The sequence below is a fragment of the Canis aureus genome, chromosome 11, assembly GCF_053574225.1.
Source record: "Canis aureus isolate CA01 chromosome 11, VMU_Caureus_v.1.0, whole genome shotgun sequence".
NCBI classification, from domain to species: Eukaryota; Metazoa; Chordata; class Mammalia; order Carnivora; family Canidae; genus Canis; species Canis aureus.
In genome coordinates, this window is record NC_135621.1 from 12,735,594 (window position 1) to 12,750,997 (window position 15,404).

The 15,404-nt window shown below is 37.9% G+C and overlaps 1 protein-coding gene across 3 annotated transcripts in view; it reads right to left on the reverse strand.

The window, feature by feature from the left end:
* The window catches only part of SAXO6 (stabilizer of axonemal microtubules 6), a 29,208-nt gene that overhangs the window by 1,768 nt on the left and 12,036 nt on the right, over nt 1–15,404 (reverse strand). The window contains exons 8-14 of one of the 3 annotated variants that reach the window (XM_077913763.1): nt 10,468–10,497; nt 9,959–10,134; nt 8,632–8,940; nt 7,739–7,851; nt 7,540–7,649; nt 2,218–2,331; nt 316–375 (exon numbers count right to left, since the gene is read on the reverse strand). In XM_077913763.1, coding sequence (XP_077769889.1) covers nt 358–375; nt 2,218–2,331; nt 7,540–7,649; nt 7,739–7,851; nt 8,632–8,940; nt 9,959–10,134; nt 10,468–10,497 — 870 coding nt within the window. In that variant the 3' untranslated portion in view covers nt 316–357. Of the gene's footprint in view, nt 1–315; nt 376–2,075; nt 2,332–7,539; nt 7,650–7,738; nt 7,852–8,631; nt 8,941–9,958; nt 10,135–10,467; nt 10,498–15,404 lie in introns of all 3 variants that reach the window. The other 2 variants (XM_077913761.1, XM_077913762.1) reach the window with 2 other exon arrangements.

Sequence of the window (15,404 nt, forward strand, 5' to 3'; positions counted from 1 at the left end):
CAGGTTGGAAAGACAGAGTATTGACCTCAAGTAAAATGTTAGGCATAATCTCTTATCATTAGTTTGCCCTAAAAAAAAAAAAAATTGAAGATTTTAGGTCCCAGTTTACTGATTTTAGGTCCCAGTTTACTCATTTGTAAATGGAGATAATTTCACACTCCTCTCAGGGTTTCACAGATCTAATGAACTAGTATCTGTGGAGGTGCTTTGTAAACTATAAAGTGCTAACCCAATGTTAAGATCATAACACTACTATAAACTACCATATAACAAAACTTCATACTTTGATCATATGTTACTTCACTACTGAAATACCTTCATCATTAAAGACTTCATGCTGAGGCAACTGGAAATTGTTCATCTTTGCTTTTCCCACTTAAAAAAAAAAAAAGGTAGAAAAATTATCCTTCAAAGCCACTTAACAGTATATCTTATTTATAGGAAAACATTAGTGAAAGTAGATTATCAAAAATTTTAGTGACTTTATATTTTTAATAGAAATTATCAACAGGCCATTCACTAATTTATAATGTGCTAAGCAAATATGTAAATAAACAACAAAATTTCTAGAATTCTTTACAGTGACAATATTGATCTATTCTAACTTTAAAGAAATGCAGTAAGCTTCTGTTTTTAAATATTTATTTATTTATTGGGGAGAAGGGTGGAGAGGCAGAGAAAGAGGGAGAGAGTCTTAAGTAGGCTCTGTGGGGCTCAATCTCAAGACCTTGAGATTCCGACCTGAGCTGAGGCCGGGTCAGACACTTAACTGACTGTGCCCCCCAGGTACCTCAAGAAATGCTGTGGACTTCTGTTTAAAGATGGTAGATGGACTACACACATTTACAAAAATGACATAGACCCACAGGACAGAGAAAATGAGACAATGAGACAGCAACAAAATTTTGGTAACTGGAAAGCAAACAGAAAAGAACTGAGTGCGTATCGTCATACCTACACTGAATCCTAAACCAGCAGAGGTAGGAAACCAAGAAGCAACCAATTTGTTCTCGTTTCCTGGCTCAGGTTTAGGAGTATCAAGTACCCCTGAAAGTTGGAGTGAAAGTAAGGCTGAGCCAGGAAACTGCTTTAATACAACAGTCTGCCAAATCCTTTAAATCTGCACAGCTGGCTAACCACTCTTCCTCCCAAAAGTGGAATGGAGGTTTCATCTCCAAAAAGTTATCAGTGCTACTGTGACTAAAGGACTCAAGTTCAACAGAGGGCAAGGCACCATATTACAAACAGGGGAAATTACATATATCATTCCTCTCTTCAAAGAGATAGAACATGACATCCATAAAAGAAGAACATGATGCTGTATAAAAGGAGTAATCAGTGTTAAAAAAAATTCTTAAATTAAAAAATATAGCACAATTTTTTTTTAAAACTCAGAAGGGGTGGGAAATAAAAATGAATAACCCTTAGAAGACAGAAATGGAAAATAGGAAAGGTAAGATGAGAAAATAAGATCATGTCCAACATCAGAATAACAAGGAGTGCCAGATGAGGAGGAAGCAAAAAATGGAGAGGAAGGAATTACTGACTCAACAATTTGAGGAAGCTGAGGAAGCAAGTTCCCCACCTGAAAGAATCCACTGAGTACTAGCAAAATGGAGAGACCTGCTGTAAAAGCTCAGAGTGCTGAGTGTGAAGAGGAGATCCCCAAAGGGAAGAAGCCACACACAATGATCAAAAATGAGAAGAGCATACGACTTCCAACAGTAAAAGTAGAAGCTAGAAAAGAGTAGACCAATGCTTAACAAAACGACAGGAAAATAACTTATGACCTTGAATTCTCCATGTAGGCAGCATTTAGCAAGATCTGAAGACATTTTTAGACATCGCACCTGGGAACGGGGCATGACTGGCATCTAGGGGGTTGTGAACTGGGGTTATGGCACAGCTGAGTGCTCCAGAGAGGAGAGGAGACTTTTCCCATTTAAAGACATCTGCTATATTAACTGAAAAACTAGGTAACCTAACTTATTAACATATAGCACGTACTTAAGCCTTTGCATCCATCAGTAGAACTTTCATTTTAAAAGACAAAAAATTAAAACCAAAATAATTACCATTATGCTGAAATTCTGGATCTCTCAGAGAGCCCTGAATTCGACGAGAGGGATGCCAGTAGGATGGAGCACAGGGTGGAGAAGGAGACTGCCCAGGAGTATTTGTTGGATATTCTGGAATTTTTGAAACTGGAAGAGTTACCTCAGCAAGTTTGGGGATATGATTGGCTTCAGAATCTTCCCTCAAAGGCAGGGGATCAATTGTTTTTATACCAGCAGCTGGAGAAGTCAGGAGGGATATGGCGCGACTTTCTTTCTAAGTGACAGGAAAAAAAGATACGTATATATGTCCATATATATATAAAACCAAACCTTTAAACACTCAAAAGAATATACTCGTAAAAAAATAAAATAAAATAATAATAATAATAATAATAATAATAATAATTGTAAAAGCATTAGGAGCAAAGTATGGGGAAAATCTATATAACCTCCATGTGAGGAAGATTTTATAATCCTACAACCACTATTGGTAGACATATTTAGCTGTATAAAAATATACAAACATTAAAAAAATTTTAAATCACAAATTTGAGGAAAATACACAATTTATATATTGACAATTAATTATTGTTACATAAATATTTCTTTAAAAGTAGTAAAAGATAAATTAAAATGAAGGATATATATAAGCAATTTAAATAGACATAAAGGACAAAGAGCAGAAATATCCTACCCTATTAGTAATCAAATAATTTCAAAATAAAAGCACCAAAGAACTAATTTTTCACTTTCCAGATTAAAAGATTAATTTTTTTTAAAAGCCATGCTATAATACCCAGCATTGACGAGGATGTGGAAAAAATTGGCACTCTGCTAGAGGGCTGTTGGGAGCACAGTCTTCCCAGGGAGCTGGTGAAACAGCAAAAGCCTTAAAAAACTTTGTGTTCTTTCATCATACAGTAATACTTGGGAGAATATTTACACACAAAAAGGTAATATTAGGAATAAAAAAGTAGCTGAAGGAGGATTTCTTTACAGTATTTTTTCAAAATAGAAAAATTAAGAAATAACAGTGGGCATCTAGTTTTAAAAAACTGGTTTCAATAATAAACAGGTGGTGTAACTATAGGTCACATATCATGTCACTATTAAAATTTAGTTGTGATATTTAATGATATGTGAATATGTTCACAATGCATTGCCAAGTGAGAAAAAAGTAGATTGTGAAACCTTATCTCCAGCACAACACATAAACACACTGTAAACCCAAAGAACTCAAACATTCAATAGTGGCTGCCCCCGAAGAGTAGAGGGGACATCACATATTTTGTTAAGTTGGTCCACAGTGATACATTTATCACTTTCCTAAAAGTCCTTGTATAATTTACTTATTAGTGAGAATACAAACCAGTGAAATCAAACACAGTTCCAAATTTTCCTAATTATTGCTTATCAATGTGGCCCTTCTTATTGATTTTGGGTTTATCAGTGCAATATTCAAAACACTGCTTTCTGAACTTAGGTATCGTTTTCTGCAATTGGAGAACTTACTTGATTCAAAGCAGAAAAGGCTTGGGATCTTACCCAGCAAAACTTTCTTTTTAAATCAAGATCTAAAATAAAACCACACATCTTCCTCTTGCTTCCCTTTTTAATTATAGGTATCACTTAGGAGAACTGTTCTTTTTTTCTTTATACACACACACACACACACACACACACAGAATTTGAGATCTGCCATATTGGCTTTACTATTGCTAAAAAAAAAAAAAAAAAAAAAAGGCCTGAATGAAATCTCTAGAATATTTTGTAACACGTAGCGTTCCCAGGTTTAACTTAATGGCCTTGGTGATCTGCATGTGAGCCCAAGGCTTCTCACTGGCCTCACTGCCTTAGCCCTGCCCCCATACAGCCCATTTTTTTTTATCACGAAAGACCAGATCATGTTTGCTGTGTGGCTTTAAACCCTCCCAGGGCTTCCAAGTGCCTCAGAACAACATCATCACTCCTTACCCAACCTCCCTTCCAAAGCTCATTTCCTACCCCCCCCCCTTCCCTCTCCAGGCCCCAGTCACACTGGTCTTCTCACTCTTTAAAACTTCCACTGCTGCACATTTGTACTTACTGTTCTTTCAAACTGGAAAACAGTCTCCCCTAATCTCTGCCTGGGCACATCCCTCATGAGTGAGGTCTTAGCTTTTTTTTTTTTTTAATTTACAGCACTTGCTACTACCTGAAATTATCTTTTTAAAAAATTATCTATTTCTCAAAATGAAACGGTAAGCTCCATGAGGGCAGGGATTACCATTACTGTTAACTACCACCTCTCCATAATTCTAATTTCTGACCACCACCTCCTGCCTTTAAAACTAATCGCCACGGCTACCCTAATTTCAACAAGTCCTTAAGTCTGCCAAGACCTTCCGATGATCCTGTCACCTCTGCACTGTGCCTTCCCTTCCCAAGTCCTATTTTTCTGCCCTAACCAACTCAACTTCCATGGCCAATCCTCATAATCACTTCCTGCTTATATCTTAACTCCCTGACCCCCTTTCTCATTTCCTCTTACTCCCTTAACAAAACACGGACCCCAATTAAATCTCTCTACTTATCCTGCACCTCTGCAGCCAAACATGTCTGGAGGAAAACACACAACTCATCCTGACTGGTCTTACATCAAATCTGTGACCACTAGCCTTAAATGGGCCCTTCAGGCTGCCCTGCATTATCTCACATTTCCCTGGCCTGCTCCCTCTCCCACTCTCGGAAAAAGACTATTCCCTGCCTTCTTCTCTTTACTCAAACCTCCAACCTTTTCTTCCCCGGCCTTCTTCTCAGCAAGGGTCTTTCTTCATGTGTTACCAAGAAACAATCCAGACACTTTCCCAAAGCCCCCATCATCACATCTCCCTATTTTATCTGCAGTGCTCACATATTCTGTGTCCTCTGTAACAAGGAAGGAATTGTCAGAGTGCCTAAAATCAACAATTCCACTCGTACCTCTCCCACATCCTACGCAACATCTTGAGGGGTGCTTGGCACTCAGTGCACAGGTGCAAAGGGGCTGCATCATCTTTCTCTGCCTTTAAAACTGTTCTTGTTGGGGCTCCTGGGTGGCTCAGTGGGTTAAGTGTCTGCCTTCAGCTCAGGTCATGATCTCAGGGTCCTGGGATTGAGCCTTGCATCAGGCTCCCTGCTCAGAGGGAAGTCTGCTTCTGACTTTCTGCCCCTCCCCACTACTTCTCTCTCTCTCTCAAATAAATCATAATATTTTTTAAAATCTTTAAAAAGCTGTTCTTGTCAACATATAAATGTGCTGTTATCTCCTCTCCTTCATCTTAACCTTACTCCCAACTACCATCTGTTACTCCACTCCCCTCCATGGAAAAAACTCTTTTTTTTTTTTTTTTTTTTTTTTTTTGGAAAAAACTCTTAAAAGAATTGTCTATGGGCAGCCCGGGGGGCTCAGCGATTTAGTGCTACCTTTAGCCCAGGGCTTGATCCTAGAGACCTGGGATCGAGTCCCACGTCGGGCTCCCTGCATGGAGCCTGCTTCTCCCTCTGCCTGTGTCTCTGCCTCTCTGTCTCTCATGAATAAATAAATAAAATCTTAAAAAAACAAAAAAAACAAACAAACAAAAAAAAGAGCTAGAAAACAAATCTCAGGTCTAAAAAAAAAATTGTCTGTGATGACTGCCTCCGATTCCTCTCATTTCTCTTGAACTCACTTGCACTTAGGCTTTTGTCCCTCCTCACCACCAAAACTGCCCTTTGTCAAGGTCACTGATGACATCTCTGTTGCCAAATCCAATCATCAGTTCTCATATCTTCCTGATCCATCAGTAGCACTGACACTCAGCCCTCCATGACACCTCCAAGGTACTAGTCTCCTATTTCCCACCACCTCGCTGGCTATTCTTCCTTAGCCTCTTTGTTGGTCACACCTCAACTACCCTGTATCAAAAAACGGGGGTTGACACCTGCCTATCCATACTCTTCTCTCTCTCTCCCCACTCCCCTGATGATCTCCCCTAGTCTCAAGACCTCACACACCTGTGCCACCTATATGGTAAAGAGATGCAAATCTGTATCTGCAGCCCAACCTCTCCTCCCATACTCCAAACTCAGAAAGGCAACTCCTACTCAACATGTCTACTTGTACATCTAATAAGCTTCTCAAATGTAATGTGTTCAAAATAGAACTCTGTTTCCCCTTACAAACCTTTTCCTTATACTCTCCTCCCCATCTCAGTTCAATGGCAACTCCATCCTTACTGTACAGGCCAAAAATCTTGAGTTGTCCTTGATTCTTGTCTTTCTCCCATTCTGTATCTTAACCATTAGCAAATCTCAGCAGCTACACCTTCAATGCATATCCAGAATCAGACTTCATCGCATCACCTCCACTGCTACCACTATGAACCAAACCACCACCACTGGATATTGTAATGGACTCCTATCTAGTTTCATGCCCCTGCTCTTGCAACCCTACTGTCTTTCCCCAACACAGCAGGCAGAGTAACCATGGGAAAACCTGAGTCAAATCACATCACTCCTCGCCCCTCCAAAGGCTTCTCATTTCATTCAAAATAAAATTCAAAGTCTTTGTTACACCCAATAAGGCCCTATACAGTTTAGTTCCCCACTATGCCTCCAAACTCATTGCCTTTTCTTGCTCTCCCTTCTCTTGCTCTCTGCTCCAGCCACACTCACTTTCTGCCTGGTCCTCAAGGAATCAGATAACTGATCGCCTCAAGGACTTTGCACTTTCTATTCCTTTTGCCCAGAATGCCTTCCTACATATGCATGTGGAATCTCTCGCCCACTTCAGATTCTGCTCAAATGCAACCCTCTCAGCAAGAACTTCCTATTCACTTCCCTTGCTTTATTTTTCTTAGTACTTATCACTATCTAGAACACTATGTATTGTATCTACTTATCCTGTTTATGGTCTCTCTTCTTCACTAGAACAGAAGCTCAAAAAGGGCCAGAATTTTTACCTGCTTCTTTCACTGCTATATCTCCAGTCCTAAAACAGTGCCTGGAACACAGCTGGAATACAACTGCCACACAGTAGATGCTCAATAAAAACTATTACTTTTCTTCTCTCTCTTCCTGTTGAGTTAGTATTGATAAGACTTAAAAGTGTATCAGCAGAGAGGAACCTGGGTGACACGGTTAAGTATCTGCTTTCAGCTCAGTTCATAATCTCAGAGACCTGGGATCAAGCCTCACGTCTCGGGCTCCCTGCTCAGCAGGGAGTCTGCTTGTCCCTCTCCCTCTGCTTGTGCTCTTTTAAATAAATAAATAAAATCTTAAAAAAAAAAGTGTATCAGCAGAAATAGAATGCCACTGCCAGAAATAAACAATTTAATGCCTTTGCCTTACTAAAAACAGGTTAATAACATCATCTCCACATGATACACAGAATTTTCTAAAATCTGAATCTATCATTCATTCCATGCAACTAAAACAATCATGCCCTAAAAAGATACTTTTCTACCAAAATATAAGTACTTACCTTCCTAAAATCATTCTTTGCAGATTCTATGACATCCTGAGAAGACATTCTTTTCCTCGGTTCGGGGACGGAAGGCCTCACTTTAGAGGGAGATACTAAAACAGCACCACCTAGAAAAATACAGAAGACAACAAGTCTCAAACCAAATTCTCATGTAGAAAAAGTAGGTAAAATAAGAACTGCAGTGTTTGCCCCTTACCAACAGCTGGAGTGGTGAGATCATGATGAGTCCTTTGGATTCCACCAAGTTCTCTCAGCTTTGGAGTAGGAAGCCTGCCTTCTTTTCCAGAAGATACAGAAGAAGAATCTGACCTATAAATACAGTCTACTATGAAGCATTTTCTCCAGAAAATATAATTTAAAATATTTTGTCATTATTGTGCAATAATAAAATACGTAATTTATAAGATAAGGCCATTTTGTTTCTGAAAAAAATAACAAATCCACATGCAATTGAAAGTGACTGAATACTAGAAAAGAGGGGAAGATCACTGCAAGTCAGCAACACAGAACATAGAATTCCTCCATTAAATCAGGGCCTAAGGTTCCTATTAGGTGCAAAACCCATGACTGAATGATAAGGGATTTAGATTATGAGCCAAAAGCACCATTATCAGTGATAGAGAACCACCTCCCAGAGCAATTAACATACATATCAACATATCAACAGGAATTAGCTATTTGCAGAAATCACTTATTTTAATATCATCAAACATTATCTTTCTTTTTGGTAAAACATTTGATATTGAAGAGTATCAGCTATTTTCCTTAAATCATAAAGAAAGCCATGGTCCCAGACACATTTACAAAACTGGCAGGTCAGAACTGATGGAACATAAATTAAAATGATTCTATAACTACTGCCGCCCAAGTAGCTCAATGTTCAAGTGTTCAACTACCAATTACTGGTGACTCAAATACCTGCGTGAACCAAATTATACATCAGATAGAAATGCCTGCATTGTGACATTAAAGTAACATCTGTTCTCTCTGAGTCATAAAACCAAGAGTGTAAGCCACTGAACTTAGTGACAAAACAAAAAATATGAACCATGTGCATAATGTTAATACCGATTAACTTAAAACTCTCACCCTTCTTTTATCTTGTCTGCCTCAGATTTTTCATGTACTTCCAACTTGTCCAGCTCTCCCGAATGAACCTGCTTGTCCTTTTCCATTTTCTCCTCCTCCTCCCCCTCCTCCTCTCGCAGCTGTTTCTGCATCCCCTCATTGGTGTTCTCTGCATCCCACGCCAGGCGCCTTCTAACAGGTAAGGTGGGAGCATCTGACATGCCCAATTTCTCTGTGGTATTTTTCTGGGGCTGCTCTTCCAAAACAGGCCTTTTTTCTTCCAGTGTTGTAGGAGGACACTTCTGCAAAGTCTTATGGCTTGTAGGATCTCTACATAACAAAAAAGTTTCAAACTTGAGTTTGAGCTTATACTAATTTTAATGAGTCTATCATTCCCTTCCAATGTTCACTACTATGTTTCCCACAAGTATTACCTTGCCCAGGTACTGAAGAAAGAAATCAAATTAAGAGTTCACAGGACAGTATAATAAAGTAATACTACAATTTGGATTTTCTATTAAAATACTCCAAAATAAAATATTTGCATCTTCTCTCATTCCTACCCTCACAAGGCATGCCCATACCACCGCTGACAACATGCATGGGTGTCCCCGGACCGGCATTTACACACATACATTAGGACTCCACATAGTCTAATTTGTTCACTTGTCAATTAGGGTTTATGCACAAACTCAAGTGTACTTGAGGATCAAGCAAACTGATTCAAATTTTACACTTTAGGTAATCTTTTTCAGACATTCCTAAGGAATGGATTTTGTGGTGAATTTTTAAAATCAGATGTCATAATTAGAACTTATAGGTCAATTGGGCTTATATGATGATATTAATAAATACTAGAACCAAAATATAATTTGCTACAAATCAAAGTGCTATTTCTCTTACAAACAGTTAAATAATGTTCACTTTAAAACCCAAAAGAGCAGAGAACTCTCCCATAGAATCAGGGCCTAAGTGTCATATTAGCCACATAAATCCATTAACGAATGGTGACAGGATGTACTACTAGCTTATATTCTCTAAGTTGTCATTGTTGTTGCTGCCTTTTCTTCTTACTTTTTTAAAGTTCTTTCCATCTACTGCATAATCATCCCTATTCTCTATCCTTAAGAGACATTATTTTAAAAAAGTAACATTATAAAGTCTAGTCTTCCAGATTTACATTATTATTTACACAAAGCTTTATGTCTCACAGAAAATAAACTAAAATAATGAATAATCTCATCCGACTAGAAGACAAATTTTGAGTGGTCATGTCATTTTCCTGTGATTCCATGACCTACTTAAGCTACAACAGACTTTTTTGCCGTCCACAAAGAACATAGCTCACCCAGCAAGATCTAGAGCTCTGATGTTACTACTAATAGTTCCTTCTGAGCTTGTTGTGGAGGAGACGTCCCAACAGCGATTGTTATCAGACAGAAGCTGATTCAGATGGTCCCGAGAAAAATGTGTTCCTTGAACTCGTTTCCTGTAAAACTCCGCCTTCTCTCGGAGTTCTTTAACCTACACAGGAGAGTTGAGACACTGTGTGTTACTTTGAATGCTCGATTGCAAATATCACCACGCTGCTTATCAACAATAATGCACAAATATAGCCAGAGACCAAGGAAAAGGGAAGGCAAAAGGAGCCACAGACATTCATCAGACTACGCACATTTTAAGCAGAAATTAAAACAGTCAAGCTAAAGCGCAATGCAGTTATTTTATTTCAGGCCAGCGGGCAGGAAGAACTTGCAGCAGTTAAGAAAAATATTGACACCTACTTCTTATTTTGACTGAAATTACACAAGTACTCTATGCATTATTACAGTTTTTAAAAACTCAAAAGCGACCAACCTCCGCATACCACATGGCATTTAGAGAAGCCTAGGAGAGGAATATAGAAACATAACTTAATGACAGGTTAATGTCATAGCAGAACATTAATGGGAATCAATGAAATACCTTATTATTCTTCCTTCTAAATATATAACAAACTTGTCAATCAATATTTTAAAAATAATTTTTAGTAATATTTAATCCACTAAGCAAGATGTCCTATTACTACCTGGAAACCCAGCCACATTCCCACATGGCTGAAATGCTATCAACAACAGGTAACCTAATTATTATTCCCACTTCCCCACGTTTGGAAGAGTAGTGACATGCCACAAACCCCTACCCTTTCTGTCCTAGCTGCTACTACTATCGAAGGCCCCAGTGAGAGAATCATGAGACTGCCCTCTCTCAATTGTTCGACATTCCCTAGGCATCAGCAAAATCTCAACTTTAAAAAAAAAAAAATGTATTAAATATAAGAATATCCCACAAAATAACAATTGTAATATATTCAGCAAAGTGACAATTCAAAAAACTGTTCTGATGAACTATAAGGTAATGTGAATTCCTTAACATGCAAAGAACATTTTTTCATTTGGAAGAAGCCTTTTATACTCTCTGAAACCCTTTAATTTTATACGTCACACTGCCACCTGCTGGCTTCCCTAAATTCAATTCCACAACGCAAAAAAATTAAGTTTCAGCTTAAAATTGTTTCAAATCATCTTTTATTTATTTTATTTATTTTATTTATTTATTTATTTTATTTATTTATTCTTTAAAAACTCAATTTTTCCTATCATAAAGATGGACTAATAACATTAAAAAGATATGCAGATGCTGTCTGCTAACATTTTCTTTCACTTATAGGCAAAAAGCAAATAAACTTGGCATTGCAAAAGCAACTGGGGAAACACATCCTCAGTTCCTTAAGGAACACTCCTGAATGCAAAGGGATGAAAGTGTTACATCTGCAAGGGAACTACCGAAAGCAAAGGACAGTACCTGTCATGGTGGCTAAGAAACCATATAATCCGAGCAGAGTACTACTGGCCTAACAAACCAAACCTGAAACATTCCTTAAGGATAATGCAAAATATTTTTTTTAAAGATTTATTTATTTATTCATTCAGAGAGAGAGAGAGACAGGCAGAGACACAGGCAGAGGGAGAAGCAGGCTCCATGCAGGTAGCCCGACGTGGGACTCAATCCTGGGTCTCCAGGATCACGCCTTGGGCTGCAGGCGGCGCCAAACCGCTGCACCACCGGGGCTGCCCAATGCAAAATATTGTCTTCACTGCCAAGAAAAACTGAGCCATGTTCATTTATCATTTCTGTTAACTCCTAAACTTTAAATTACCAGTAATGGTTTTTGTATTTAACAGATGGAACTGAGATATACAGTTTGAGTCCATTAACCAGAGCGTTCTGCTGTTAAGTAGGCTCCACGCCCAATGTGGGGCTTGAACTCAGGACTCTAAGATCAAGAGTTGCATGCCCTACCAGCAGAGCCAGCCAGGTACCCTCTCACCAGGGTGTTTTGAACGCACAGAGATCTTGTTATAAAAGTGCCTTGATATAATCCAGATCTTACTTCTATTAAGTCCTCTCACGTTTCAAATGTTTCACAGCTGCATTATCACCTACTTGATAAAATCTTCAAGCTTTAGCACAGCTTCCTCCTCCAGTCTCAAAGGCCTTCATGCATATCCTCATTAGTACTTATTTCATTCCACTGGAATTAATTGCTCTTGTCATTCTCCCCCATTAATCTATAAACCACACAATGTGAAGGAAAATGCAGCACACAACCTGTCCTGAGTGTAGACTCAGCGCTAGGCCTGAGCTGGATGGCTGGTAGCCAAAGATAAGCAAGAAAGTCCCTGCAGCACTCAATGTGCTCACAGTCTGATAGAGGAGGCCAACTTTCTCCTCCTTGATAAATTATCATAATACTGTATAGTCTATGCCATAATAATTGAAGGAATGGTTCAAATGCAGCCACACTGTGTAAGGTGAGCTGGGAAGGAACAGCAGAGAAGGCTGTATTTCATCCAGGTGGGAAGACCTATTGTCTGATGAACGAGAGGAAGGATAAATATCCCCTCCATGTGAACAGTGATCCAGTTTTACTTGTTAACAATATTTTTTTTTAAAAAAAGCAGATACTATGGAAATTCTATAAAGCTTTATTCAATTCTATTTGTTACTGACATTCAAAACTCAATGTTTTAAACTTATCATCAATATTTATTAATAATCTTAGTGCTAATGTTATAGTGGTTTACAAATATATGATTTTAGACTTCTAGATCCTAAACTAGGATGAAAAAATAGAAAGTTAGTATTTCCTAAAGCGAGCTGTTCTACTAGAAAAAGAAAAAAAACCCCTAATGGTATGAATTCAGTCTCAAGAACCAATAAGCAGAGCCACTAAAAAGGATATGAACTCAAACGCAATTAAAACAACACACACATCCTTTCCAAGTAATGCCATCAGATTATAGGATATAAATGCTGTAAGTAGAATGTTTTCATTTCTGAATTTCTTTGTCCAAAATAAGAATTCAACTAAGTTGTTTAACATTTATATACAGAAAATTCAGATTAAAAAAGATTAAAAAATAAAAATTTTCCCCAAAAGTTATCCCCCTCAAAATGAGTCATCTTTATGCATAGCCATCCTTACAATATCTGTCAAATTACAGTATGTCTCTCAAATGTGGGACTTTATCTTAAAGTCCTATTTGTGGAAGATACATTAGAAAAAAAAGCATCTCAACTAATGTTTGGATTATTAGAAAATTATCTAACAATCAAGAAAAAAGAAATTTAACACAGGTTCAGCAGTTATTCTAAGGATGAGACCGAACAATCACAACATGCTAGTTATTATTAAAAACCTTTAAAAAAATAAATAAAAATAAAAACCACCTTATAAGTGAGCGTTTTAAAAAGCAATAGTGCCAGTGGTTATATAATGGAGACAACAAATATAAGTCACTGGACAAATAAAATCAACCACCTTAATATTATATGAATAGGTACTTGGGTCTTAGGATAAGATACCCAGGCACTAGAGTATGAATAAATAGATTCAAAAAGTTTAATATTTCAAACAACATAGGAGGAAATGAATATGATATAGGGACTAGAAAACTATAACAGGACTCAAAAAGTTAACATTCTAATTATAATAAAATCACTGATTTCCAAGTGCATTTGAAGAGCATGAATAATATTCCTTCATGAAATGTTAGGAGTGGGAAATAAGGGAGTTCCCTATATGTAGATACTTCATAAGCAGCCACAAAAGTAAATGTCTTCAAGTTAAAAATAAAATCTAAGATTTAAGTAAAATATGGCCCACCCTAAATATTTATGACCTGGTTAACTGAAACAGCTATCAGCATCAGTATAAAATTTAGCTAAAACTTATTCTTTTCTAGCTCAAATTCACTATTTGAATTATTTTGCCCGCAGAGGTTAAGGCAAACAATAGCACTAAATGTTAACAACCACCATTAGCAATGAATTTTTTTTAAGTCTAAAAAACTCAAGATGGATCATAAATTAACATCAACACAAATGTTTTCTTCCATCAGGGCAGGATAAGGACTATCATTTTATCATGACTCCAGGCATAATCCTCTAGTCCACTAAATTTTTAGAACTGAGGTCTAAATACCAACTTGTCTTAATTTAATGAAGTCTCAGAGACTAAGAGATAATCTTTCCAAAACAAGAAGCCTCTTGTGAGCCCAACCCAGGGAAGCCCCTAAATCTAACAGGCCAGTGGCTAACACCGAATAATTGGCCACACGAGCTCTCTATGGCCATGCTCTGTACCCTGCTGCCTCTGCCCCCAGCTTTTCCTCATTCCCTTTGAGACTGCTCAGAGCTCCTCACCAAGGTCTGGCATGGCTGTAAACCAGTCAGGAGTTTCACTGACACTACTCCTTTGCTTCATCAGGCCTGCTCCCGATGCTCTTCTTTTTAACTTTATTTCACCAGGGTGACTATGTGAATTTTGACTCCACCAATATTTGGGACGGCTTCAAGATTGGCCCTTTACTCTGCTATACTGCTGCTGAGCTATGCTCAAGTAAAGAGCAGCCACAGTGGAAGGAATCAGGTAACCTCCTGAAACAACATGTGGAATACAGGAATCTCACCAGGACATTGGTCTGGGAGCTGCCAGGGCAAAGAGCCAGCAGCTCAAAGAACGAACGCCTTCCTCCAGAGGCTCATTACATGTAACTTTTGGCTATGGCTTCAAGTACAGAGCTAAATAAAAGGTTCATTCCCCATCCAAATTCTCTCTCTCTTCACAATGAAGGGGGATGGGATGTTTTACTTTTGCTTATTCACACAGAAAAAGGCAGGGAAACCATCAAGATGTGGTTTAAAAGATGATAGTTACACAACAACCCAAAAAAACCCTCCACTGTTTCTGACTGTAAGAAGCTTCCCAAAGATTACCCTTTCCCTCAAACCTTTCTTTCGGATCCTCAGAATTTCTCCCACATGTCAGGGTATCCCAACACTAGAACTCAAACCTCTATCAACACAGGCCACTCCTCCCTTACTCTTACAGACTATAATAGTTACACACTGCCAGTGGATTCCACTGTCAGACAAACTAATCTTGAAAATTAACCTTCAATTGAGAGAGTGGAGGTCTGGATATTATTAAGAAAACTACAATGCTATAATTCTATAAACTCAATTGGATTAACACAATGAAACCTTGGATTGTAAAAACCTTTTTAACTTAAAAGACTTTAATAATAAAAATCTCTAGTTGAAAAAGGAACTATTTGATATAAAAAAAATAAACATGCTCATAAACTATATCCTAACACATAACTTTAAGTTCCAGATACTTTCAGTGTTACTACTGTATCACATATCTTTAAACTATTGTCCCTATTACTAAAAGAAACTCACTGTGA